Raw genomic sequence first — 25,950 nt, 5'->3', positions numbered from 1 at the left:
CAGAATTCTGGGTGTACACTTCTCTCTCTGCATTTTTCTCATTAACATCTGCAAGGTAATTGAACCAGTTAGGTGCTAAAACATTAGCAATGAACCAAAAATCAGCGTAAAAATGACACATCTCACGTAGCTCTTGCTTTAAAATCTGACACACATTATACAACGCTGTTCCTTCTACTGTGCCAGAAAGCAACATTTCAGTCAATGAATCATTAGTAAAACAAACATGCTTTTTATCTTCAGTGGACACGAGTTCAAATGGTGCACTCAACTTCATTGGTAATTCTTTTATCTGTGGTACTCTAGCCCTGTCTTGCAAGTACCAGATCCATTGTATGATTCTAGCTAGGGGCACTATTTTCTTTCCTTGTTCTTGATTTACATGTACATAAGTATTTCCTTCTTGCACTGCGCAGAAACCTAAAGTCTGCATTATTTCATTTGCCAAATCACAAGCGCGCAGCTGCATATAATTTTTCACAGTGACCATATACAAAAGTGTTAGGATTTCTCTCAAATGAGGGCTATTCTTTTTCCAAAAATCAAACAAGCTAATGCAACTCGGTGTCTCTTTCTCTAAAATCTTTCGTTTTACTTGTGCATTTTGCAACGGTAACTCATAAATCACATTCTGGTCTCTCTCGTCCGTGTTATCAGTTAAGGAATGCATTTTGTCTGCCAAAAACCCTGGCTCACACGAAAACTCAGTGCAGCTCCCCCCTCATTACTGGAATGGGACAAGAAAGATTCTTCAAAAACAGCCTTTTTATAACTTTCAGTCGGGCTAATTTGCTCACGTAAATTCCTATTTTCATGTTCCAACTTCCTACATTTCTCCTGCATTTCTCTGTAAGCAGATAAAGGTATCCAGACCTTTCTGTCATCATTACTTCCAAAACACACGTTTTCTACATATGTACAACAGGAATTATTTCTCAAAACATTATCAGGCATTTTAGCTACACATGCATTTTCTTCTGTAATTCCCCAAACAGAAAACAATTCACAGTTTTTCTTAGCACCATCAGGCAGTTCATCAACACATGTATTCTCAGACATGGTCTGCTGTGCTACTGTGATTCTCCAAACAGAACAATTTCTGTAATTCTCCAAACAACAAAAACAATTACACTTTCAAAGTGTGCACTTAGAAATCTACCAACTCGTCAACACCCTCTTAATCACCTCTTAATGACCGACCCCACGACTCCTGGTACCAATTGTAGTGCTTTCCTCTTATCTTGTTTCTAAGCACTAACATAACACAACAGAAATGCACTTCTGAGGTCAAAGAAGACTTTTATTGTTGTTAATTCTTCCCCAACCACAATATTTATGTATGACGAATTAGTAGCTTTCAAGTCCGCGTTAATCAAACAAAATATATCAGTTTGCAATATACACAGCAGGTTATATTTATAAGATATTGAATGCAAAGCAAAACAAATACTTCACCGTGTGGGAACTATCTACAGCTTCATCTTTCTAAGGTCTGCAAGCTGATGACCCCTGTCAGCCGCGAGAAAGAGAGATTCATCTACCCACACGGGATTGCTGGCAGCCTGCGCCAAGCTCCAGCACGAGGTCCGGCAGATTCGAATCTGACTCTCTGCAGCCTGTTACATTCGTTACAAAGGTGTGCCCCCTCCTCTCAGACCTGGGAAACTGAGCAAGCCTTTTGGAGACTGGCCAGGTCTCCAAGACTACTCCTGTTCCCAAGCTCAAGCGAAGAGAAAACAACACCCATGTACTCTCTCTTATCATGTCTAGTCTACTGTGAGAAAAACATCTTGGTTCTCTGGTGCAAAAACACAGCTTGGAAAAATACAGCTTGGATTCTCAACTGCAATGTCTAACTCCACGTTAAAGGCAATAGGCAGCTAACCTAGATATCAAATGCAATGTCATGTTAAAGGCAATAGGCAGCTAACCTAAATATCAAATGCAATGTCTAGTGTCATATCAAAGCCAATAGGCAGCTGAGCTGAATACAAAATGCAATGTCTTATATCATGTCAAAGCCAATAGGCAGCTGAGCTGAATACAAAATGCAATGTATAATATCATGTCAAAGCCAATAGGCAGCTGAGCTGAATATAAAATGTAATATATGATATCATGTCAAAGCCAATAGGCAGCGGAGCTGAATACAAAGTGTAATGTATAATATCATGTCAAAGCCAATAGGCAGTTAAGCTGAATACAAAATGCAATATATAATATCATGTCAAAGCCAATAGGCAGAATATCTAATAGCATGTCAAAGTCAATAGGCAGCTAAACTGCATGCAATGTCAAAGCCAATAGGCGGCTAGACTGGATACAGCATGTCAAAGCCAATAGGCAGAATACAAAATGTAATGACTAATGCAATGTCAAAGCCCATAGGCGGCTAAACTGAATACAGAAAGTAATGGCTAATGCCATGTCAAAGCCAATAGGCGGCTCAACTGAACAAAACATACCATGTGCTACTGGTGAACATTGAGCAACTAATATGCGCAGTGGTGAAACACAAAGTCATTGGTCAAAACAAACTTTATCAAATGGCAGTACAGGGTTGGAATACCCTTTTCAGTCTATGCAAGCCTACTAACTTGCATGTTTAAAGGGTTTTCACCAGCTCTTCACTAATCTTACCCCTAACTGAGAAAGGTTGGAAATGTACTCTTGACAAGGGCAGAAGTAAAACTTCTTCGAGGCTTGGGAAAAAAGTGGTTGGATGGAAAGTGAACTTATAAACGCTCAACAGATTTTCTCATGAGCAAACCTATACATGCATATTTGCTCGGCTAAAGTACAGTTCACAAATATTTTTTAGGAGTACGATTTCCTGGTCTACTTGTGCAAATTCTTGTGAATTCTTGAAATACATGCATCTGCGCTAATGCAAAGATATCTAACCTGGGTGCACTTTTGGGACATTCTTTAAGAATTCAGCCTCTAATTAGGTCTGGCGTTAAGACCTTTTGTTATTATTAAAATTCTGTCTCTATCAATCTGTTGGCTGGCTTCACTGTGAGTGATAGCAATCTGCTCTTTCACAAGGAGCATATTGGCACTCAAAGTGGTTTAGTTCCGTGCCAGGAACTACTGTGGCAATGTGTGCTTTTTGAGACCAAAAAATAGTTTTGCTATTGTCCATGTTTGGTACCATGATGAGGGCTCTACAGCTCCCACAACAATAAGGTTTTACAAAAGCCATGTTGAAACAGGACACAAAAACAAAAGACTGACCACCAATGTCGGACATTATTGGCTTTGCCAATGTTTGTATTTTATGTTTCCCATACTCTTGTTGAAACTAGCTGCACTGTTTTTTCATTATGAATATTTTTTGGCAACACTAGAATGTGTCAACACACTTTACTAAATGATGCTTCAAAGAAATGGTACCTAATTTTTTACATTACTTTAATAAAACATTTTTTTCTAGACCACACGTGATGTCACTGCTGCCACTGATTCACGGAAAAAAACACAAAATCACTGTAGCCGGACTCAAAGGTAGGGATGCCGCATTGCCAGGGTACGTTTGGTGGGCACTCCACTGGAGATCGGGACTAGTAGAGACAGATACTAATTTTTTAAAGCTACTGTGACATGTATATGTCAGGGACACAAGTGGGTCAGACACGGATGGGGATACACTGGTAACCAATACATATCGTACATACACACAAATGCCATTATGCTGCCAGTATTCATTGGCAAATGTATGCTGGCATCACAACGACAGTACATTCACACCTATTAAATGTGTCCATGTGTATACATTGCCAGGGGACCTGTACCTGTCATGCTCCGAGTTGTGTGTGAGTTAGTACGTGTATGTGTTTATGCGATACCATTGGCTGGGTGAGGGGGAGGGAGCTGGAGTGTGTGCTGTGGTTGTGTCAGTATGTGTGCCACCTGCAAATGGCTGTGATGTTGTTCTGCATGTTGTGTTGTGTTGCTGCTTGCAACATTAAGGTGATTGGTGTTGTGTGGTTGTCATTTTCGGGATGTGTGTAGTTGGACTTGTGGGTGAGTGTGTTTGTGTAGATGAGTGTGAAATTGTGTTGGTTGTTGTGTCGTGTGTGGGTGCAGTGTCAATGATGAATGTATGTTGTGTCATGGATGTCCATCAATGTTTGTTTGCGGCATGTACGTGTTGTAGTGGAATGACAATGCATAACTGTGTTTATGTGGAGTGTTGTGTTGTGTGTAGTGCAAGAAGACATATATGGCAAAGGTACAGTGTGTGTGTGTCACTTACCTCTATTCCACAGCCACTGTCATTGTCTGCTGTCCATGGGTCCGGCGATGACCTTCCTCCGGCAGCAAACAACCACTAGTACACCACTCGCAGAGCTGTAACATCTAATTCCGGCGGGTGGAATACCGTCGACTTGATGGTCTTCTCGGGTCCACTGCCGACGCAGAAAATTAGGCCCTAAATGCCAAGAAGCTGCATATAGCCATAGCTGCCAAGGTTTCAGACTGCTATGTGTGGCATTTTCATAATCTCAGTGTAATTATGAGTGACATTACAACTATGAGTGACATTTTCTTGTGAGCACACATCAAGCAATGAAAACGAGGAAAATATAGACTGGAGAAGAGAATCACTGTGTTGCGCAGAGGGGAGCTCCACTCTGGCAGGAATCGGCACAGATGCATCATGAATGGTGACTGATAACCCATTTTGAATGTCTTTGGGCCCCCCAGATGGTCATAGTGGTGTTAAAGCACTGCAGCCATTAACTCAGACCATGAGTGGCGAGTGAAGGGCGGTGGGCCACTAGCTCAGCTGACCCAGGCCGTAACAGGCCGGCTCAGTTGACTCAGCCACGCCGGGCGGGGCCGGCTAGGGGTCACAGGAGTTTAATATCCGTTGTGCCTGAGCCAGGACAGAAATTAATCTGGACTGGGGACCGCCACCATGTGACACAGGCCGCCTGGGTCTGCTGCAGTGAGCAGGAGCGGACCGGCGGAGCCTTGATCATCAGCCTAACACCGGCGGGTCGCAGCGGGCGCTGCATTCTTGCAAATGGTGCCGCCAAACATACGCACCCGAGCCAATTAAATATGCCCCAAAGCGCAGACACAACTCTGGTTGGACGCTCACTGAAGGACATCAGTTTTGCGCTTGTGTATCGGCCGGTCGCCCCGTGGGGTGTGTCACTCTCTGTTCACTTAGGTACATTGTAACAGAAAGTGAGTATTCCTGCTGCGAGTACACCTAGAGCCCCTTGACCTTAGCAATCCAAGTAGGCTGAGGCAGCTCACTCAGCCCAGCCAGTGCTGCTCAGTTGATCATCTGTGCATTATAGCACTCCCCTAAACAGTTGAAGGCAGATGCTATAATGTGTGATTTTCTATTTCAGTGCAGTGATGTGGACCACCACACTGAAATGCATTAGAATCACGCCTGATACTTGGAAGGCCTGTGTAGCTAAAGAATACTGACCCAATCTCTGGTCCCCAAAAAGAAGAACCAAGAATACTGAAGGTGAACCACGTCAACTGGGAGTTTTGCATCCAGATCACGCGGGCTGGGCACCTAGCTTGTTTAGGGTGGGGGTTTTTCTGTTTGGGCTGAAGAAAAACTCAAGTCTCAAGACCCATCAAGCTGTGAGCACTGCAACTCTACTGCAACCTCCTCAATAGATGTTAGCACATTCACCTTGTGCTGGTGTCAAAGACATGGCTTATACACCAATCAACAGAGCCTGGGCAGGATCACAGCTTCTTGTATTGTATAGGCCATGCAGTGCATGCTGCATCAAGCAGCATAAACCTCGGAAAGAAAGCTAGCACAGCCTGTACAGCCAATAGATTAAGACCACAGAGAAGGTAGTGTGCATACCAGGTAAATCTAGGGTGGGAAGCTGTATCTCTACTGTTGGGGGGGAATGGGGTTTGGGTACGGGGGCATCTTTTTGGAAAGAGAAATATTGTGCTGTTCCTATTGTTGCCTAACATGATTTTGAATACCAATTGGGCAGTGAAATAACAAGCTCCCCATCACGATTTATGCGTTCTCAACACAACAAACAGATCTTAAAAATTTGAACTAAACACATGAAGCATAATGGAAAAACAATATAACGCATATACCTAAATTTAATTTTTGCAGTCAATTACCACATTTGTTATAGGTTATTGAATTAAAAGCTTAAGAGGCACCCAAATCCTGTTTGGTGTGGACATCAATAATCAGCTGTACAATTGAGCTGATCAGGTAGCTCAGTGAGAGAATTCTTCTGGCATGGGATGCAACCTGCACTCACAGGTTCAACCTCCGATGAGACTAACTCAGACTTTCATCTTTCCTAGGTTGATAAAGAGTATCACTGAGTTGCATAATGAGGATACCTGTTATTAACAGTGCCACAAAACTGCGCATGAAGGCTATATGAAGAATTTACTTCTATTCAGCTATCAGCTACAGATATTATCATACTTTCTTTCTCCAGTACTCTGACAACTCTGGCAAGCATGCAGTAATGTATAATACCATGAATATTAACATTTTTTTTTAGTAAAATTTAAATCCATAGATAATGGATGAACCCTTCTGTTTTTTTTCTTGTTATAATGCTGCATTTTTAATAAATAGTACAGTTTCAAGAAATAAGTTGGGAAATCTGTATATTTTCTTACTTCTTGTTGGTGAGCTCCACAGTTGTCATTTTCTGTTGATCTAACTGTTTTGTCAGTAGCGTGCTTGAGTTTTTCAGTTGTAATATCTGGTGCTTGGTCTTACAAAGAAGCTGGGGAAATATATTTGGATAGTTTTTAGTATCTTGTATTTTTGACCCAGGTGATCACAGAACTACAGTTGGCAAATCCTTTCTTTTCTTAGGTGCCTTTAATAATGCCTGCAAACTTACCTTTTACCTTTGTTAAACTACCCAATCTGTTTCTGTTTGAATAAGGGTAATATTTTAGCACTGTCTTGTAATGCCAAGTTTTTAAATGTTGTTTTAAAAAAAATAAAAGCTGGATGTCATATTGTCTCAGCTTAAGAGCACGATAAGCTAATTGTTGAATGTGCTATCTTTTTTCAGATAGTTGTTTTAATTATAAAGTATGTATGGTAATAGAAATGTTACACTAAGGGGGTCATTATGAGTCTGGCGGTCCAAACACCACATTATGACCATGGCGGCCGTGCCACGGTCGGACAGCCAGTATCAGAGACCCCAGCGGTCTGATGGGTGTAGCGGTCCAAATCTGCCAGGGCAATGCAGTAACAGCACTGCCATGGGGATTACGACCTCGTTCTCTGCCAGTGGTTTCATGGCAGTAACACCGCCATGAAACGGCTGGTGGAGAACGGGTGCAGGGAGGCCCCTGCATTGCCCATGCACTGGGCATGGGCAGTGCATGGGTACCTCAGGCCAGCACCATTGCAATGACAGTGAGCCAGAGACAATCCTGGAGGCTGTTTCTCGCTAGGCCAGCGGGCGAAAACTCAGGTTTACGCCCGCTTACCTAGTGGGAATCTCTTAATGGGCCCAGCGAGGAGGTAGCCACTATGGCGGCAACCTCCCCGTCGGAAACTCGCTGGACGGCCTAAACCATCTGCCGATCTCGTAATGATGCCCTTAGATTCTATTGCTTTGTCATTATTTGAATGAATCATACACAATAACTTACTGAAGAGGTTTCTTGCAACACAGTCCTTTGCATTCACCTCACTGGTTTAAAGGTACATGGTATTAAAAAATATTAGAGTAAAACTCTGCACCTCAAAAAATGAGTCTGTCAGATGCGAACAAACTGCACTACATTGATGACATGCATGTTCCAGTTACACTTAAATCAGGAAAACAATGGTGTGGTATGAAGTTTAGGCTCTGTGTTTTCAGCTTAAGGTGAGGTATGATGTTATGGCTCAATGTTTTCAGCTCAAACCTTGCAAAGTTGAAGTAAACATAATATTATAGCATCTGTCTTGGAAAAGAAGGTGATAATTTGAATATCTGGCTTAACTATTGCCTATGCTCCCCAGTTGGTCAGAGGACTACTGTCTCTACTTCTCATTTAATATGTTTCAAATGCCTATGGACAGGGAGAAAATAGATAATTTAGGATATGTTTTGGTAAATATAACATTGCTTGCGGAGTGGAGGATCAGCATCCAGCTCAGCAGTGCGAGTGATTGTGTTCAACTCTAGTCTACGGGCAATAATGTGAAAAGGCTGCAAGACCATCTACAGAGGACCTCTCTTGTGAATGCTTGTGTCACAAGTATTTACTAAATCATATTTCGATCATGTTTAGAGTCTTAATATCTTCAATATTCATCTAATACCTAAATGTCAATTAGATGTACAAAAACCTCAAACACTTTAATGTAAAATCCCTGTCATGCAGTCACCAGCTGCAGTTCATTTGCTATGGCGGAAGAGCATTGTCCCCCTGCCAGTAGCAGCTGCTGCAAAACTTGAAAAATAAACCGATAATAAACCACTGTTGTCAGTGCGCATGTGGGTTCGGCTGTCTTTCTCAGGACGGCCAAATCGACAAGCGCACTGAGCTGTCTCCCACCAGAGCTGCGTTTCTGTGTTGGAGACAGCAGGCACAGGCTACCCGTCTGTCTGGGATCCTGTGCCTGCAGTGGAGCCAAAAAAGCAGCGATGTGGCGGGCATTCAGATGTTTTTTGTTTTTTGTTGTCGTATTTTTGTGTGTTTTTGGTTTGTAATCCGCCCCTCACCTGCCACTTTGCCCCGACACCAGCCATGACTGGCAGCCACATGAACTTGGTCAAGGCAAAGAATATGGTTACATGTTTTTTTCTACTAAAACTTTGTGCAGTTCTTTGACGTTCACACAGTTCAGTTAAAAGGTTTTTGAGCTTTGTGTTTGCAAAAAGTGTTCAAAGCCACATTTTTATGAACTGCTGTCACCTAGAAAATAAATACGAATAATGCAAATATTTTGGACATCTGAATCAGGAACCTCTTCAATAAACTACCTATAAAGCCATTCGTCTGCTCTGCACACACATTGATTGACCAGCGAGCTGTGAAAACTAGGACAGGGTCAGGCTTTTGCATGACTGCTTTTAAGTGTTTGACGTTAATCCTGACAATAAATATTTTCAATTGATCATAGAATTATATTTCCTAACATATGAAAGAGTTCTGTTGGTATCTCTATTACTGGGCTTTAATTCTTACTGAGTGCTATGAAGCAAACATTAGTGATGTATGTATTTTGTCTGCCAACATTGAGACCATGGACCTGATTTATAGTTTGGCGGAAGAGTTACTCCATCATAACGGTGACGGATATCCTGTCTGTCGAAATATAAATCCCATTAAATCCTATGGGATGTATTATTGCGGCAGACGGCATAGCCGTCACCGTTGTGACAGAGTAACCCTGCTGCCAAACTATAAATCAGGCCCCATGTTTTCTCGCAAGCATAAGGAGATGGCTATATCATTATCATATTAATTCTAACAATATTTACTGTTAGAATTGGTACTGCTATTATTACTACCAATAATACTATACGGATATATTTATAAAGCACCTTGTATGAAATAGTATCAGAAGTTATTACAGCTCTTAGAAGCAGAATGAATTTTGTGAGTTACTTTATAAAAAAAATAATATCACTTAGTCACATTAAAATAATATGAATTTTGCATTATTTATTTATTTATACACAGCATTAAACGGAGAAAATGCTATGTCTATAAAAATTGAAGTGACAGATATTATTGGCAGAGCCAACCAACCCAAGGTACTGGACATGACTCAGTGAGCGTTGCGGCTTCTCCCACACTATCCAACATACTCCTGCTGAGCAAGACCAAGTGAAAAACTAGCTCACAGCACCTGGGATATCCCCGGTAACACCACTTGAGGTCATATTGGAGATTCGGTGGCCGCAACAAGGGGAAACACACAGGGTGCAGGCAGGTCCATCGCCAAAAGAGCACCATTAGAGCAGCCTACCTGAGGACGAAGCACAGGGGAAAGAGGAGCAAACCCAGCCCACCTGGCCCAAACTTTAGCTGCAATTAACCGCACATTATTACCCTCTCCTTCCCCCATCCACCTAACTGAGGCCGACCGAGATCCCTGACCTTGGAACCAGAGGTGAAGGAAGTCCTCCCCGGCCGACAGAGTGGGGCTGAGCGGTACACACATAACAACTAAAGGAAGGAGGAGGAAATCAGACACCACTCCCTCCATTCAGCAGGGAGGCATGTAGCATGGAAGGCTCAAGAAGATAGCGGGTAAGGGGCAAGAATGCAACTCCACCTAAAGGCCTGTACCGGAGAAATTAACTGACTCGCAGCCAAAAGGGAAAGTAGCATTGACATTGACCGGGGGTATGTGCCAGCAGGCAGACACCTAAGACTTGGCCATCCCTCCAGCTGGGAGCTACCAGGATCCTTGAGCAGACCCGGGGGCAGGAGAGAACATCTATGTCCGGCCCCCCCCACACCTGCAATGACTGATAACTGGACAGAGGGGATGGCGGCCATGGGGAACTAGAGACGGTGATGACACGAGGAGGTGAGGAGGCTTACCAGGGAAGAAAAATTCACATGGGATAGACAATCAACATTGATCTCTGTGACTTATGAATGAAAAATAAAGGAAGTGGACTGTGGCAATACTGGATAAGTGAATGATGTTGTTTTTGCAGATGGGGTTCAATGTACTCTATCTTACCAAAGCAGCAAGAACGAAACTGAAACAAAGGGCAACCACTAGCAACGGCTGAGAAGACTCAGAAATCCAAAAGTGGATTTTAACTGCACAAGACAAGCACCTGCTTGGGTTGGTAACAAGCTAATCCTGCAGACAAATACGTGGGAAAAGACTTTGACTGAAGATGCAAAAAAAGATGCTACCATTTCTAAAAAGTCCAACTCAGAAAGAGCACCATTTGTAATCCCTCCGCCCTACCATTCGCCAAGCTGAAATGGGGCAATCACTGCAGCCTATTTGTGAAACACACAGAAGGCAGGACTTAACCTTGAGGAGATAGAGCCCTCATAAACTCTGGGAAGCCATATTTCATGAAACAAATGAACAAGTACTTTACTAACAAGCATGTGGAAAGATAAATCTGCTGCACATTTGGCCGTAGGAAAAAAAGACAAATTCATTAAGAGGACAGTCAATCCACACCAGCAGGTGGTACTGCTGGACACTTAACAACTTGAAGTGGACCCCTCTAAATCAACAGCGTCAATTCTCAAAGCAATTCACGCAGTGCTTAATTTGTAAATACAAATGTGTTGGTGCCCAAAGTTCTCCTTTGAAACACATGGCTGCTGCATTTAAATGTGCAAGCACTGACTGATGAGGCAGCGTAATCCTGAAGCCATCTCGGGCCACTTTAATCCATTTACAGCCACTCTTGCAGCTTTCTGCTGTCTCCATTTGTGACGCTTTTTTGTTTTCGTCTTCCTCTGCCTTTCCCATAAGTGTATTTTGCTAGCAGTAAATTGCCTGATGCAGAAAACTAAGTGCCGGCCCTATAAAATAAGTGCTGGTGCCCAGCACCGGAAACCACCGGCTCAAATTAAGCACTGAATTCACAACTCCAGACAGTGAACAGAAAGGAAAATCTGTGAATTGAGAAAGGAACTTTCATTGCTAAGATAGAATCCAACAAAAACAGTGGAAAGGGTAACAGAAGCTGAAGGGTGGATCCCGGAGATGGAGGACTTTCTCAGAACTGCACAAACCAAGATCATTGATCTCCAACGTGTAGTAAAGGCACTAGAAGCATGGGCAGAAAATGCAGAAGAACGCTCACAACAAAACATCCGAATTGTGGGCATCCCAGAGAGCAGAAAGTGAAAATCTCTGACACAGTACCTCTCAACTTGGCTGAAGTCATGAATCTCAGAAGGGGAGACGCCCGTATGCTTTCTGGTAGAGAGAGCACATTGTGCAATGACTCCGCAACCACCACCTGGTGCGCAACCACAACCAATGGTAGCCAGAATATTACATTTAATGGACAGAGATGTGATCCTATGTGCAGTCTGGAAAATGGGTACAGTGACATGAGAATCCTCCACCTTGATGATCTTTGCAGACTACACTTTGAAAGTACAACAACAGAGAAAATCTTTCCTGGAAGTTAAACGGAAACTGCACACCATGGACATTCAACATATGTTACTTTTCTCAGCATGCCTGAAAGTCATCTATAACCACAAATCCTTATTCTTTGACACCCCGGAGGATGAGTGGACATGGCTGGAGAAACAACCCGCCATGAACAACCCAGGCCTACATCCACCAGGTCATCAGAAAAAAGGGACACAGTAGGTGGCTGGAAACAACAGGAAAAACGGCAACGGAAGAACCAGCGGCAGCATAGATCCGAGGAGATCAACACAAATGACTCCTAATGGAGACATCCCTCTCAGGAGCGGGCAGGGTCCGGATCAACTGAGGATGACCCGTAGTCCCCCGCCCTCCCAGCCCTCACTCTCATACGCAATTTCAGAGGAAAGAAAACACCGACAAATCTTATACAATAAACTACCATGACCGAAGGCACATAATACATTATCCTCTGATCCATAACTGTTTCTAATGTTGAGGCAACAGATGTGCCATGCATTAGGGAGGTAGTTAGTTAGGAATCCGCTGCATGGTAAGGAAGGGAGGGAGCTGGGGGTTCTATTGTTGACTGTCTCTCACCCAGTACATTCACAATTGAAATGGAACACACACAACCATCTCACGGGGCTGACAAATAATTATAGATGCATAACTGGGACAAAGTAAGATGATCCACACATTTATCCTCCTGACATGGAACATAAATGGGGTGGGGAACAAAATTAAAAGAGGGCTAATTGCCAGAGCACTGACAATACAAGATAAACTTCGTCTTCTTACAAGAAACATACCTCAAAGGCGCAAACTGTCACTTCATTAGGAGAGGCAAATACAAGTTGCTGAGTCACCCTGGATTCACAACAGGCACAGGGGAGTTGCAATACGTCTCCGAAAATCTGCTAACTTCGACAACTCAGACATGGATGGATGCTAATGGCAGATACACGACGATGACCGGGGACTGGGAGGTGACTCGTTTAACACTGGTGATTGTCTATGTCGCCCTACGCCTACAAGCCAACACGTTACTAGCGGACTTACCACAGAACCTGACAATGATAGGAGGGGACTTTAACAAGGTATTTCACCATAACCTAGACAGGACTAGCACAAGGCAAACGATCCAGACTATGTTGGGAAAACTGGAAGGATCCTTACAGGCCACGGGGATAGGAAATGTCTGGAGAACACTACACCCAAAAGAACGACATTACTCCTAATATTCAGGACCACATGCCTTCCACTCAAGAATTGACCATTTCCCTACAACCAGCACCTTCCTAGAACATTTCACAACAGCATAGTACCTAGCTAGGGGCATGTTGGATCACTCACCATTGCGGATGACACTGTTCACACCTCCCCGAACAAGAGATGAGGGAGTGGAGAAAGGAGTCATGACACCAGGCAAACCCCTAGGTGGTAGAGAGTCTGAGTAATGCCACAGAGCACAATATCAAAGAAAATACACATTTGGTACAGAGAAGGGTGATCATATCAGGTTATATGGAGGACACGCAAGAAAAAGAGAAGTAGATGAGGGAGCTAGGATAGAACATTAGGAAATTAGAAGTGGAACACGCATTGAGACCCACAACGGGACTCACGCAACACTTTTGCCGTAAAAAGAGAAGAATATAAATTTACATTGACTAACAAAGTTAAAACATCCTTCCTCCTTCAACAAAAATGCCTGCACGAAACAGGCGACAAGGCCGGAATATTACTAGCCTGGCTGAGCCTTTGCTGGCTATCTCCAGCCCTTCTACCAGTCACACCACACACCAACCTGCTAGACCTCTATGGCTTTGTTAGAGATTTTCCCACACAACAATTAACAAGGCTACAGAGATTCCCTAGAAGAGGAGCTCATGAAGGAGGAGATAAGGCAGGAGATCTCACAACTACAAACAGGGAAAACACCCAGTCCCAATGGCATAACAATAGAAATGTATGAAAAAATGGCAAATAAGGTGATCAAGCCCTTACACACCATGTACACGCATGCATGCCAATCTCAGACATTATCAACAGAGCTACGAACTGCAACTACAGCATTAACACACAAAGATGGAAAGCCATAAATAAATGTGAGTCCTACCTCCCGATATCTTAATGAAGATGTGAAAATCCTGGCTATATTATTGACTTGATTCTCCCGGATCAAACTGGTTTTATTCCACAATGATTTACCAAACTGAACTAAAGAAGACTGTATAACAATAAGCCATAGCAGAGAATGTAAATGAAATGACAGTGATGGTGTCCATAAATACAAATAAGGCATTTGATTCTATCGAATGGTCATTTCTTCTCACTATTCTCGAAAGTGGGAATGGAATAAAGATTAATTGCCTGGGTATATCTCCTTTACACAAGCCCTCTAGCAAGAGTGAGAGTTCACGGAGAAAGTGTTGCAGACATTCCCCACTGTGAGAGGCAAATGCTAGAGATGCCCACTGACACCCATGTTGTCCTCCCTGACCATCGAATCTTTGGCGGGATGGATACTAAAGGATGCAAAACTAAACGGTTGCACATGGAAAGAGGACTGGGAAGAATGCACTTTCCCTCTACGCTGATGATATTCTACTTCACATAGCGAACCCGAGGAGTCTTTAAACAGACTATGATAGACATTCACTATATACCAGACACACATGGGACTCAGCATTAAATGGGAAAAATGATACCTGTTCCAGATGGTTAGATGGCAACCAAGAAAGGCCCTACCAATACCCATAAGGGTGGAAGAGCAACATTTTAAATGTGTAGGCCTATGGATCCCTAAGGATGACTGAAAAACTACGAAGATTTTATTGACTAAATTAGAAACATTTATCCATTTCGATATTCGGAAGGGCAACAATTTTTAAAATGATTGCACTATCTAGGTTCACATATATACTACAAAATACTCCCTATAGGATACCCAGCTGTTTTTTTGATAAGACAGGTCACCTGTTAAGGATCGTGGGCCGGGGAGACACCCTGGATCATGTTGAGGATCCTACAATGCTCAACATATGAAGATAAAATTGTATTACCAAGGATCAGTAACTACTATTAAGCAACAGAAGTCTGTGTAATCAATGGCTGGGCATACTATTCATTGGAGGAACCAGTCTTCAGACTGGACAGTTTCAAATTGGGGAGGAAAGGGGACATGCATGTTCTATATGGAGGCAAGCTGGAGAACCCAGTACTGCAAGCAACTGACACAGCAATCCAAATATGGCATAAACTAAGCGGAGAAATATGATGAAAGAAGAGACTGACTCTCAAAACGCCTTTATGGTTGGCAACAAGACTGGGTGATGCAAACAAATTAACTTGCTCTAAGAAATGGTATGTAATTGGTATATCATCGCTAAAACACGTATGGGATGTGAAAGGGATTGTTCCATTCAAACATTTACAAAGAGTACGAAATGGCCACATCCCAAATGTTCAAATACTTAAAGTTGAGACATGCATTAAAATCCAGAAAAACGAGTGAAGAGGAGACAAAAGAGGACTTTCCTCCAGAGAGCACATTAGAAGATGGACACATCACCACTAAGGGCATATCACTCGCGTACAGTACAATTCTGATTAACATGCAAACAGAACTGCACAAGCTAAGAGAAAAATGGCATAATGATATCTGGAATGTAGAGGATGACAAATAGGGGGAAGCAATGTGACTGCCTTAAGAAGTGGCTATAAAAGCCAGCTATCGACTATTGGAATTAAAAATCTTATATAGAATATACTACAGCGGAACACTGCTAAGTACAAAATGCAATTCTTAGTCAGACATGCTTACGGAACTGCTGGGAGAGGGGCACTTTCTTTCATATTCTATGGGTGTATCCTAAACTTCACAGATATTGGCTTTGGATAACCTGCAGACTAGAACAAGCCACAGACTGCACCACTGAACTGACAGCTGTACTGGTCCTACTGGGTATTCGAAAGGAAACTGAGGCAACCATTTACAAATCATTTGGGATACATGGTGTACGGGATATAGATCAAAGGTGGGGAAACTCAGTATTCCTTATGATACAGGATTGGGGGAAGGAAATGGACCTATACATTGTCACAGAGAAAGCTGTGTACAAAGATCAAGGCTGCCTCCCCAAAATGTAAAAAGATATGGGGGTGGTGTGAAGGGGAGGGATGCAGAGTGTACACAAGAAGCAGCATATGCAAGAAACCTATGGCAAAAAGGAGCGGAATACACCTCTCAGAGGATGGTGAATGAACAGTGTTTGCACCCCCCCACACACACCTTCTTCCCTGTATAACAAGGCAATGAAAACATCCATGTGAATCTACAATTTACTCAATATAATGTACCTATTGATATGGATAAACAAATCAAATTCATACAAACGACCAGCATGTCTTAGGTTTATGGTCACATGAATGACATTGAGATTTGTATTGTGTTAATAAAAGACTTAATAATAATGTTTACCAACCAAAAAGAGTTCATGTGAGGACCTTTGAGATTTAAACCACTCATTGTAGATTATGCATAGATCTCAGAAGTAACTGCCCAAAAGCAGTGTCGAAGCATTCAGGTCTCTATTAATTATTGTACAATCAAACATAGGTATGCACACATTGTGTTTGCATGTGTTAGTATAGTAAAGCCTGGGCTAATTACTTTCCTGTTTTTTACTCACTTTCTCCTTCTTCATTCATTCTCTCTAACAACGCACATCTAGGGCCAGATGTAGGAAGAAACCAAATTGCAACTTGCAATTTGGTATGCAGAAAGGTGTCTCAGACACCTTCTGCAACTCGCAATGGGGTCGCAAAGACCCACCTCATTAATATTAATGAGGTGGGTCGCAGTTTACGACCCCATTGCGAGTATGGGCACTCACGGGGATGGTGGCCTGCTGGAGTCAGCAGACCACCATGTCCGTGACTGCTTTTTAATAAAGCAGTTTTTGTTTTCCAACTGCAGCCCGTTTTCCTTAAAGGAAAACGAGCTGCACTTGGAAAAAAAACCGAAACCTTTAGTTTAGTTTTTTTTTCAGGGCAGGCAGTGGTCCATTTTTTTTTACATTCACAAAGGGGAAGCGGTCCCATGGGGACCCCTTCCCGTTTGCAACTGGGTTACCATCCACTTCAAGTGGATGGTAACTGCGATTTCATTTGCGACCGCGAAAGCGGTCGCAAATGAAATTGCATTGCATTGCGAGTCGCAAATAGGAAGGGAACACCCCTTCCTATTTGCAAGTCGGAAATGCATTTTGCGAGTCGGATCCGACTCGCAAAATGCATTTCTGCATACTGGTGAGGCTTTTGCGCATCGCAAACGCGTTTTTCGCCTTTCGCGACTCGCAAACGCCTTTTTACATCTGGCCCCTAGTGTTTGCGTCTCACCATGTGTGTGCATCCCGTCTCCATATTCCGTCTCTCCTCCTGCCCTTCCTGCATCTATCCAATTGCTCGCCACTGACAGTAAATAACCTTTATTGCATAGTTAGAAAAACCATTGCAAAACATAATAACATAAAAATAATGAAAAAGTCAGAAAAAAACATCCTTGTCCTGATCTTTGCAAATACCCCAAACAGAACATTGGGTCAGATGTAGAAGGCATTTTTGTGGTTGCAAACACTTTGATTCAGAGTTTTCTACCACAAAAATAAATACTTTTTGCAATGCCCCAAACCCATTTTAGGAGTCCATACTTTTTTTCAACTCCTGTAAAATATACTGATTTCTATCCATAATTTGTCAATGGATTATGACCAAAATAGCTAGCGTAAACATTTGACAAGTTACTGCTCCGCAAGTTCGAGTGGTAACCCATACGCAAAAGGGAAGGGGTCTATTTGGGACCTCTCCCCATTTATGCATGTAAAACATATTTCTTGGGAGTAACCAGTAGCCCATGGAACCAATGCCAAATCTAAAAACAAACCAAAGAAGTTAAACTTTTTGTTTTAAAAACAGTCATGTTTCCTTAAAGTAAAACAGAAGTTTACTTTACTGAAAGGCAATCACAGACATGGTGGTCTGCTGATACCAGCAGGCCACCATCCCTTTGAGGACCTCCAATATGAGTGAATGAAAATTTTCAACCTACCTCGTGAATATTAATAAGCGGTACCCAGTTCGATTCACCCCTGGTGCACTACAGCAACAGCAGCTCAGGTAACTTTGAAATAAGTTTTGCCGTATGAGACGAGAGGCTTGCCTTAACGAGGTGGAGTGTGAAAGGAGCTTTGAGCCCATCAATACATGGCCAACTACTGAGGAGAGTTGAGGCAGAAAAGAGGGACGGGGTTCAGGGCCCAGAACTGGCTGAGCCAATCTCCCCCCCAAAACAATTACAAAAGCTTCTGAGGCTGCTGCAATGTCCTGAGGAGGTTGTAAAACCCCTGATGAACTCCAGCTCAGTCAAGCCGCCACACAACGAGCTGGAAACCTTTGTGCAGAAGATTCCAGATCACTGTGCTCACACTTGTCAGCTATTTGTTCTGCACTAGTTGACTGTGTGAAAGGAGCCAAAAACGTAGGACACACAGTGGTGCCCTGTGAGTTGGCAGATCTGCAGAAGGCACCCATTAAACGATGCCCACATAAAACACTCGGACTATCTCACAGTGCTCTCAGTGGGCAGTCGTGGGCCATGGCAGGCAATAAATAGTGAGTCATGGCCCTCATAACTGGGGGTAGGCAAGCACTGCTACTTTATTGGTAAAGTAAGCTAAAGGCCAAAGTCTGACCAGTGACATGTGAACTGCTGCCATCGTGAAGCAACCAGAGGCAGTGCAGCAAATGATGTTTCAGTCTCTCTTATCTGTGGCATGACCCCTGCTCGGCCCTACGCGAGCAAATCTAGCACAAATTAATTATGATGCATTTTAGATTTGGAATGCAAAGTCACCTGGTTTGCTTTGACAAGACTCCTTTTGCAAATGAACTCCTTGCATTTCAACAATAAAGTCATGTGTTTATTGTAATGCCCTGGTCGATGGACACCAGGCAGGAGGCACACCTGGAATAACAAAGTAATGTCCTTATTTAGAGTTCGACAGACGGGATACTCCAGCACAAATGTGGCAGATGTCTCATCCACCGTACTTCAAGTGCATTCTAGCATATGGCACTAACAATACCACAGAGAGGATTCCTGTTACATTCTGCTAGAGTAGCCGGCTCGCCAAACTCTAAACAAGGGCATAAATCAGTGAAGTTGGGTACACCACTGGAGTCCTCCATTACTTGGGACAGCTAAAGACAGGAAACCTCATTTAAAAGCAGACTGATCTGTGAAAAAGTAAAAAAAATGAGATCACAGAGTTCTTTGGGCCCTTTGTTCCAGTCACAAAGGGCCTCATTTACAGCATGACAGAAGTGTACTCCATCATAATAACTGAGTGCCTTGACTGTCAAACCCTGGGTCCGCCAGCTCTATTTTGAGTGAGGTAGACTATCAGTTTTCTGTGCCACTGCTGGCTCCGATGTCAGGAAAATTACTCAGACAGCTCGACAGAGCAGGAGATGTCAGAATAAGAGCATAAGACTGCCCACTCTATTTAGAGTGGATAGTCTGAGGTCCTTTTTTCTGTCCATCACCAGGTAACACCTGATGGTTACAAACAAAAATAATGATGGTTACAAACAAAAAAAAGATCACCCACAACCTGGGAGAAAACTCCAAGGATGAGGGGGGCATTCATATTTTGTTTCTTACCACATGCCTGCTTTGGGAGATTGTTTCTGAAAAACAAAAAAGTTTGGTACGCTGCTATCTAAAAGACAGAAGCAGCACACCAAACTTTTACTGCCTTCCCAGAGTTGCCATAGTGGCTCTCCTGTGATAGTACAGAAATCACTGCTAGACTAGCGGAGAGCTCAAATTTTGGCGTCCTTCTGATGTCCAGGTGGAGAACCTACTAAAAACCGCCTACGGCTAAACCACCCCAGCATCAAATTAAATATAATGGGCCTGATTACAACTTTGGAGGAGGTGTTAATCCGTCCCAAAAGTGACGGTAAAGTGACGGATATACCACCAGCCGTATTACGAGTTCCATAGGATATAATGGACTCGTAATACGGCTGGTGGTATATCCGTCACTTTACCGTCACTTTTGGGACGGATTAACACCTCCTCCAAAGTTGTAATCAGGCCCAATGTACCAAATAAACAATGAAAATTTTTTTCTGATCAAAGCAACAAGATGACTCAACGGGCTAAGCTTTCACTTTTGACATCTGTGTGTGTTCCACAGGTTATACGTTCGAATTTGAGCAAAACCAACTCGAAATGTAATCCATAAAATGTTGATAAATTGACTTATGTAACACTGCAGTCCTCACCTCTTTTACATTGCTTACATGCTCCTCCTTTTCAGAGAGTTTTTCTACTATCATTGCGTGGCATTCCTCCTTTTCTGTGTTTCGTTTCTTCTTTATTTCAATTTCCATCTGCAACTCTGCTATCTGCGAAGAAAATAAAATTAATTTGAACCGTGGGCTTTATGAAAATGTTAGAGAGTGCAACACTGTAACAAACATTATTTTCCTTCTATAATGAGCAGCATACCACAGTTACTTATACTTTGTTGATGGCAGCATTTACAAAACAAACATTTGCGGTGCAACAGGTCTTGCATTTGCTCCAGTTAGAGCTATTGGCGTTGTAAATTCCTAACTGGACTTTTTATGCCACATTAATTGAAAATAAAATGTAAAACATTAGTTGACATAAGCAAGCCGATTCAAACCGCCATGGCCGCCATGAGCATGGGCATGAAGGAGAGACACAAAAGGAAAAAGAAGTTCGCTAACAGTCAAACATATTGGCAATTGTGCAATTATCCATGTAACAGGGTCAGTCGGTAACAAAACCTCCCAAAGGAGGGACAAATGTAAAGCATTTACAAATGATAACAAAGGATTTTGAAAGGCAAGCTCAGGTAGGCGTGAAGGTGATGGGCGTGAGATGGGCGTGGGTAAAAGGCCACAATACTTACAACAGGTCAAAGCACGCCCAAACTGAACAGGGCTTGCTACTCACATGGACAATGAAAGCCATACTTAAAAAATCTGTTGGGAAGTCCCAGAATATTTTTGTGATTCACAAACGCTAGGATGTTTTTAGCTGAAAATATCAGGCAGAAGGACACAGTGTTGGCTGAACCATATCCCTTTGTTTCACAGAGTTTTTTGTTTACTTGTAGGTTTATAACTTGTATACCATGCCCATCAGGGCAACCTAGCACTGTAGAAAACCAGTAAGAAGGGCATGTAAAAAGTGAGAAATGCGTAATGTAACATTCAGGTAGCCACACCATTAGAGTTTTAGTGAATTGATATCAATGTGCAAATGCGATTCAACTGTGTCATACAATGCGAGCAATATCTGTACAATTTTAAGGAATGGGCTTCAAATGACTATGGTTTGTTCTGACAAATTTACTAGTGAATAATAGCAGGATATGCAGTAATTACAGTGGCACTCTCAATTCCAATACATGCTGTAACAGAAGTTACTGTGCACAGGGAAATGAACAACCCCTACAGAACTCTAGCCATAGAAGGTACCAGACAAGACAACACACTTTCTGGATACAAGAACATTTCACTGTTTGAGACAAATGGACTCCTCATTGGTGGCAGTGTGTTAAGGCCAGAAGCAGCCAAGCTGCGACCGCACCTAAAAGCATGTAGGCTGATACAATTGTATTCATTATATTATATTTACTGAAGGCTTAGTCACTAAAACGCTTTGTACATAACAACAGTAGATCGATAAAGAAGTTGATATCAGCCTTAGATGACTACGGCCAAGCTCACTACACTGTGTGTTTGTTTTTGCTACCCAATAGGGTCGAGAGCAGAGGTCTCCAACCTTTTCTGTAGTGCGAGCTACTTCTGGTCAGTGAAATTCATCGTGAGCTACTAAAGGTTAAGCAACTTGTGCATTTTTCCGAGAGACTCCCCAAGCCACCTGCAGGAAGGACGGGCCTCTGCTCCAAGTGCTGTCACCAGCTCCTCGCAGGGGCGTAGCTTCAGGGGGTTGTTTGGGGTGTTACACCCCTCCGCCTAATAAATGTATTTTCAGAAGACCAGATGGGTACAGTTGCTTACATTTGGATATGGTGAGGTGTCTGTCAGACTTCACCTAGCATTTATGCACACACACAGACAACTATACACTCTCTCGTCTCTGTTTTGAAAGACCAAAAAAGTTCATTATTTTATAGATAAGAACAAGTATTGTGTTTCTCTCACTTAGTATTCTTACCTGCTTGTCATATAATGTATTTTAACATTACATGCCAGCTTGATTGTGCAGAAATCTGAAGTTCACACCCACCAGTCTTACTGACTAAGCTACACCCCTGGCTCCTAGCTTCCAGCAGGGCACAGGGTGGCTCTGTAGTACACCATGGCCTTATGAGGAGCCAGCAGCAGCACCGGGTGTGGGCCTCTCATCTCTGCTATGGATATTTAAAAAACAAAACACTCTTTGTACCCTTGGCATGCGTGACAGTAATTCATATGAAATACTGGCCCCAATGCTGATGATCCCTACAGGAGTTTATCTCCTGTAAGCATCATCAGCATTAGGGCCAGCATTTCATGTGAATTATTGTCACACGAGAACACCTGTCAGCATCAGCAGCACTACAGCCAGTATTTCATATGAATTATTGTCACGCGTGCCAGGGCCACAAAAGTGTTTGTTTTTTTAATATCCATGGAATGCGTATCATTTATCTGATAAACGATCCACGGTCCATGGATATTACAAAAAAAACACTCTTTGTACCCCTGGCATGTGTAACAATTATTCATATTAGATACTGTCCTCAATGCTGCTGATGGCTACAGGAGTTTATCATGTGTAAGCATCAGCAGCATTGGGGCCGATATTTCATATGAATTATTGTCACGAGTGCCAGGGCCACAAACACTTTTTGTGGCCCTGGCACGCAGCATGAAAATAATGATTATTTTTACGCCGTGTGCCAGGGCCACAAAAAGTTTTTTTTTTTTTATATCCATGGAATGCATATCCGTATCGTTTATCAGATAATAAACAATACATGTTCCATGAATATTAAAAAAGCAAACACTCTTTGTACTCCTGGCACTTGTGACAATAATTCATAAGAAATACAGGACTCAATCAGGGGCATAGCTGCGGGGGTGGGGGTTTGTACACCCCCTAAAATATGAATTTTCTAATAAAGAGTAGGGTACAGATTCTTTCAGTCGGGTATGGGAATATGTCTGCCGGATTTCACCAGGAATTTTTACATTCATTCGGATAAAAATGCACACACACTCTCGCCCTCTCATTTATTTAAGTCGTTCAAAATATTGGTAATTTAAAAAAATATTGTGTTTTCCCTCTCTTAGTACCCCTAACAATCAGCATTCCTCTCTCTTTCCACTGCCTCTTATGCCCCTCCCATGCACCCTGTTTGGAACATAATGTGTTTTTACATTATATGTCAGCTTGATTGTCGGAAAATCTGAAGCTCACACCCCTCCAATCTTACTGAACAAGCTAAGCCCCTGGCCCCAATGCTGCTGATGCTTACAGGAGTTTATCTCTTGTAAGCATCAGCAGCATTGCGGCCATTATTTTATACAAATTATTGTCACGAGTGCCAGGGCCACAAACACTCTTTGTGGCCCTGGCATGCGGCATGAAAATAATGATTATTGTCACGCCGTGTGCTAGGGCCACAAAAAGTGTTTTTTTATATCCATGGAACGCGTATTGTTTATCAGAAAATAAACGATACGCGTTCCATGGATATTAAAAATGCAAACACTCTTTGTACTGCTGGAATGTGTGACAATAATTCATCTGAAATATTGTGCCCAGTGCTGCTGATGCTCAACCTGTTCTGTGCCCAGGACGTAATGGTTACGTCCTGAGGCACAGTGCCGCTGTGCCCAGGACGTAACCATTACGTCCTGGTCACAGAGCCCAGAGGGAGCGCTAGCGCTCCCTCTGTGGGGTTCCCCCCCACCCCCCCAAGTCAGGGATGGAAGGGGAAGCCCTTCCCCTTCCACCCCCGACCCCCCAACCCCCCCTGTGACGTCAGCGCGTGAGTGGGCGCTGATTAGTCACAGGGTCTCCCCCATCGCGCTGGAAGCTCTGCTTCCAGAGCGATTGAAAGAGAAATGCAAAGTATTTCTCTTTCAATCCCATGGGGGAGGCCCGGAGGGGCTTCAAAGGGAAGGAAATGTATTTCCTTCCCTTTGAAGTCTCTCCCAGGGTTTCAAAAGCCTGATTGCTTGCAATCCGGCTTTTGAAACCCCACTAGACACCAGGGATTTTTTTTTTCTCTGAAACTGACAAAAGGGAGCGACCCCTTGGGCAAGGGTCGCTCCCAGGGGGGGCATTTTTTTGGGAAGGCCTTTTCTGCCCCCCCTGGGGGCAGATCGGCCTATTATTAGGCCGATCTGCCCCCAGGGGGGGGGGGGCAGAAACCTCTCGGCACCAGGGATCATTTTTTTTTTCCTTTGAATTATGTTTTCTTTTTTTTTTTAGGTGGAGAGCGACCCCTTAGTCAAGGGTCACTCCCCTAGGGGGCAAATTATATTTAGGCCATTTCTGCCCCCCTTGGGGGCAGATTGGCCTATTTTGATGAGGCCAATCTGCCCCCAAGGGGGGCAGAAACCATTAGACACCAGGGAGTTTTTTTTTTTTTGCGTGAATTTCACGCAAGGGGAGCGACCCCTTGGGCAAGGGTCGCTCCCAGGGGGGGCATTTTTTTGGGAAGGCCTTTTCTGCCCCCAGGGGGGGCAGAAACCTCTAGGCACCAGGGATCATTTTTTTTTATTTTTTTATTTTTGTTATGTTTTCTTTTTTTTTTAGGTGGGGAGCGACCCCTTAGGCAAGGGTCGCTCCCCTAGGGGGCAAATTATATTTAGACCATTTCTGCCCCTCTTGGGGGCAGATTGGCCTATTTTGATGAGGCCAATCTGCCCCCAAGGGGGGCAGAAACCATTAGACACCAGGGAGTTTTTTTTTTTGCATGAATTTCACGCAAGGGGAGCGACCCCTTAGGCAAGGGTCGCTCCCTTGGGGGGGGGGGAATTATTTTAGGCCATTTCTGCCCCCCTGGGGGGTAGATCAGCCTATTTTGATTAGGCTGATCTGCCCCCAAGGGGGGCAGAAACCACTAGGCACCAGGGATTTTTTGTTGTTGTTTGTTTTACAGATGGGGAGCGACCCCTTGGACAAGGGTCGCTCCCCTGGAGGGGCAAATTGTATTTAGGCCATTTCTGCCCGCTTTGGGGGCAGATCGGCCGATTTTAGGTCAATCTGCCCCCAAGGGGGGCAGAAACCACCAGGCACCAGGGATCTTTTTTTTGCGCCGTCACGCAAGGGGAGCGATCTTGTAGGCAAGGGTCGCTCCCCGGAGGGGGGGCAAATTTATTTTAGGCCATCTCTGGCCACCCTGGGGGCAGATCGGCCTATTGGTATTAGGCCGATCTGCCCCCAGGGGAGGCAGAAACCTCTAGGCGCCAGGGCAAATAGTTTTTTTGTGTTTTTTTTTTGTTTGTTTGTTTTTTTAGAGATGGGGAGCGACCCATCAGGCAAGGGTCGCTCCCCTGGGGCCAAATTGTATTTAGACCATTTCTGCCCCCCTTGGGGGCAGATTGGCCAATTGTAGGTCAATCTGCCCCCAAGGGGGGCAGAAACCACTAGGCACCAGGGATCTTTTTTTTGCGCCGTCACGCAAGGGGAGCGACCTTGTAGGCAAGGGTCGCTCCCCGGGGGAGGTGGGGTGGAGGGGCAAATTTATTTTAGGCCATTTCTGCCCCCCCTGGGGGCAGATCGGCCTATTGGTATTAGG

The 25,950-nt window shown here is 43.5% G+C and overlaps 1 protein-coding gene across 2 annotated transcripts in view; it reads right to left on the bottom strand.

Moving 5' to 3' along the window:
* CCDC175 (coiled-coil domain containing 175) overlaps nt 1–25,950 on the bottom strand; it is a 268,009-nt gene that overhangs the window by 168,571 nt on the left and 73,488 nt on the right. For both annotated transcript variants that reach the window (XM_069207017.1, XM_069207018.1), the window contains 2 exons: nt 20,441–20,563; nt 6,649–6,758 (listed from right to left, as the gene is read on the bottom strand). In XM_069207017.1, coding sequence (XP_069063118.1) covers nt 6,649–6,758; nt 20,441–20,563 — 233 coding nt within the window. The remainder of the gene's footprint in view (nt 1–6,648; nt 6,759–20,440; nt 20,564–25,950) is intronic.

The sequence above is a fragment of the Pleurodeles waltl genome, chromosome 9 (assembly GCF_031143425.1).
Source record: "Pleurodeles waltl isolate 20211129_DDA chromosome 9, aPleWal1.hap1.20221129, whole genome shotgun sequence".
NCBI lineage: Eukaryota > Metazoa > Chordata > Amphibia > Caudata > Salamandridae > Pleurodeles > Pleurodeles waltl.
This window is presented reverse-complemented; position numbering and strand designations above follow the sequence as displayed.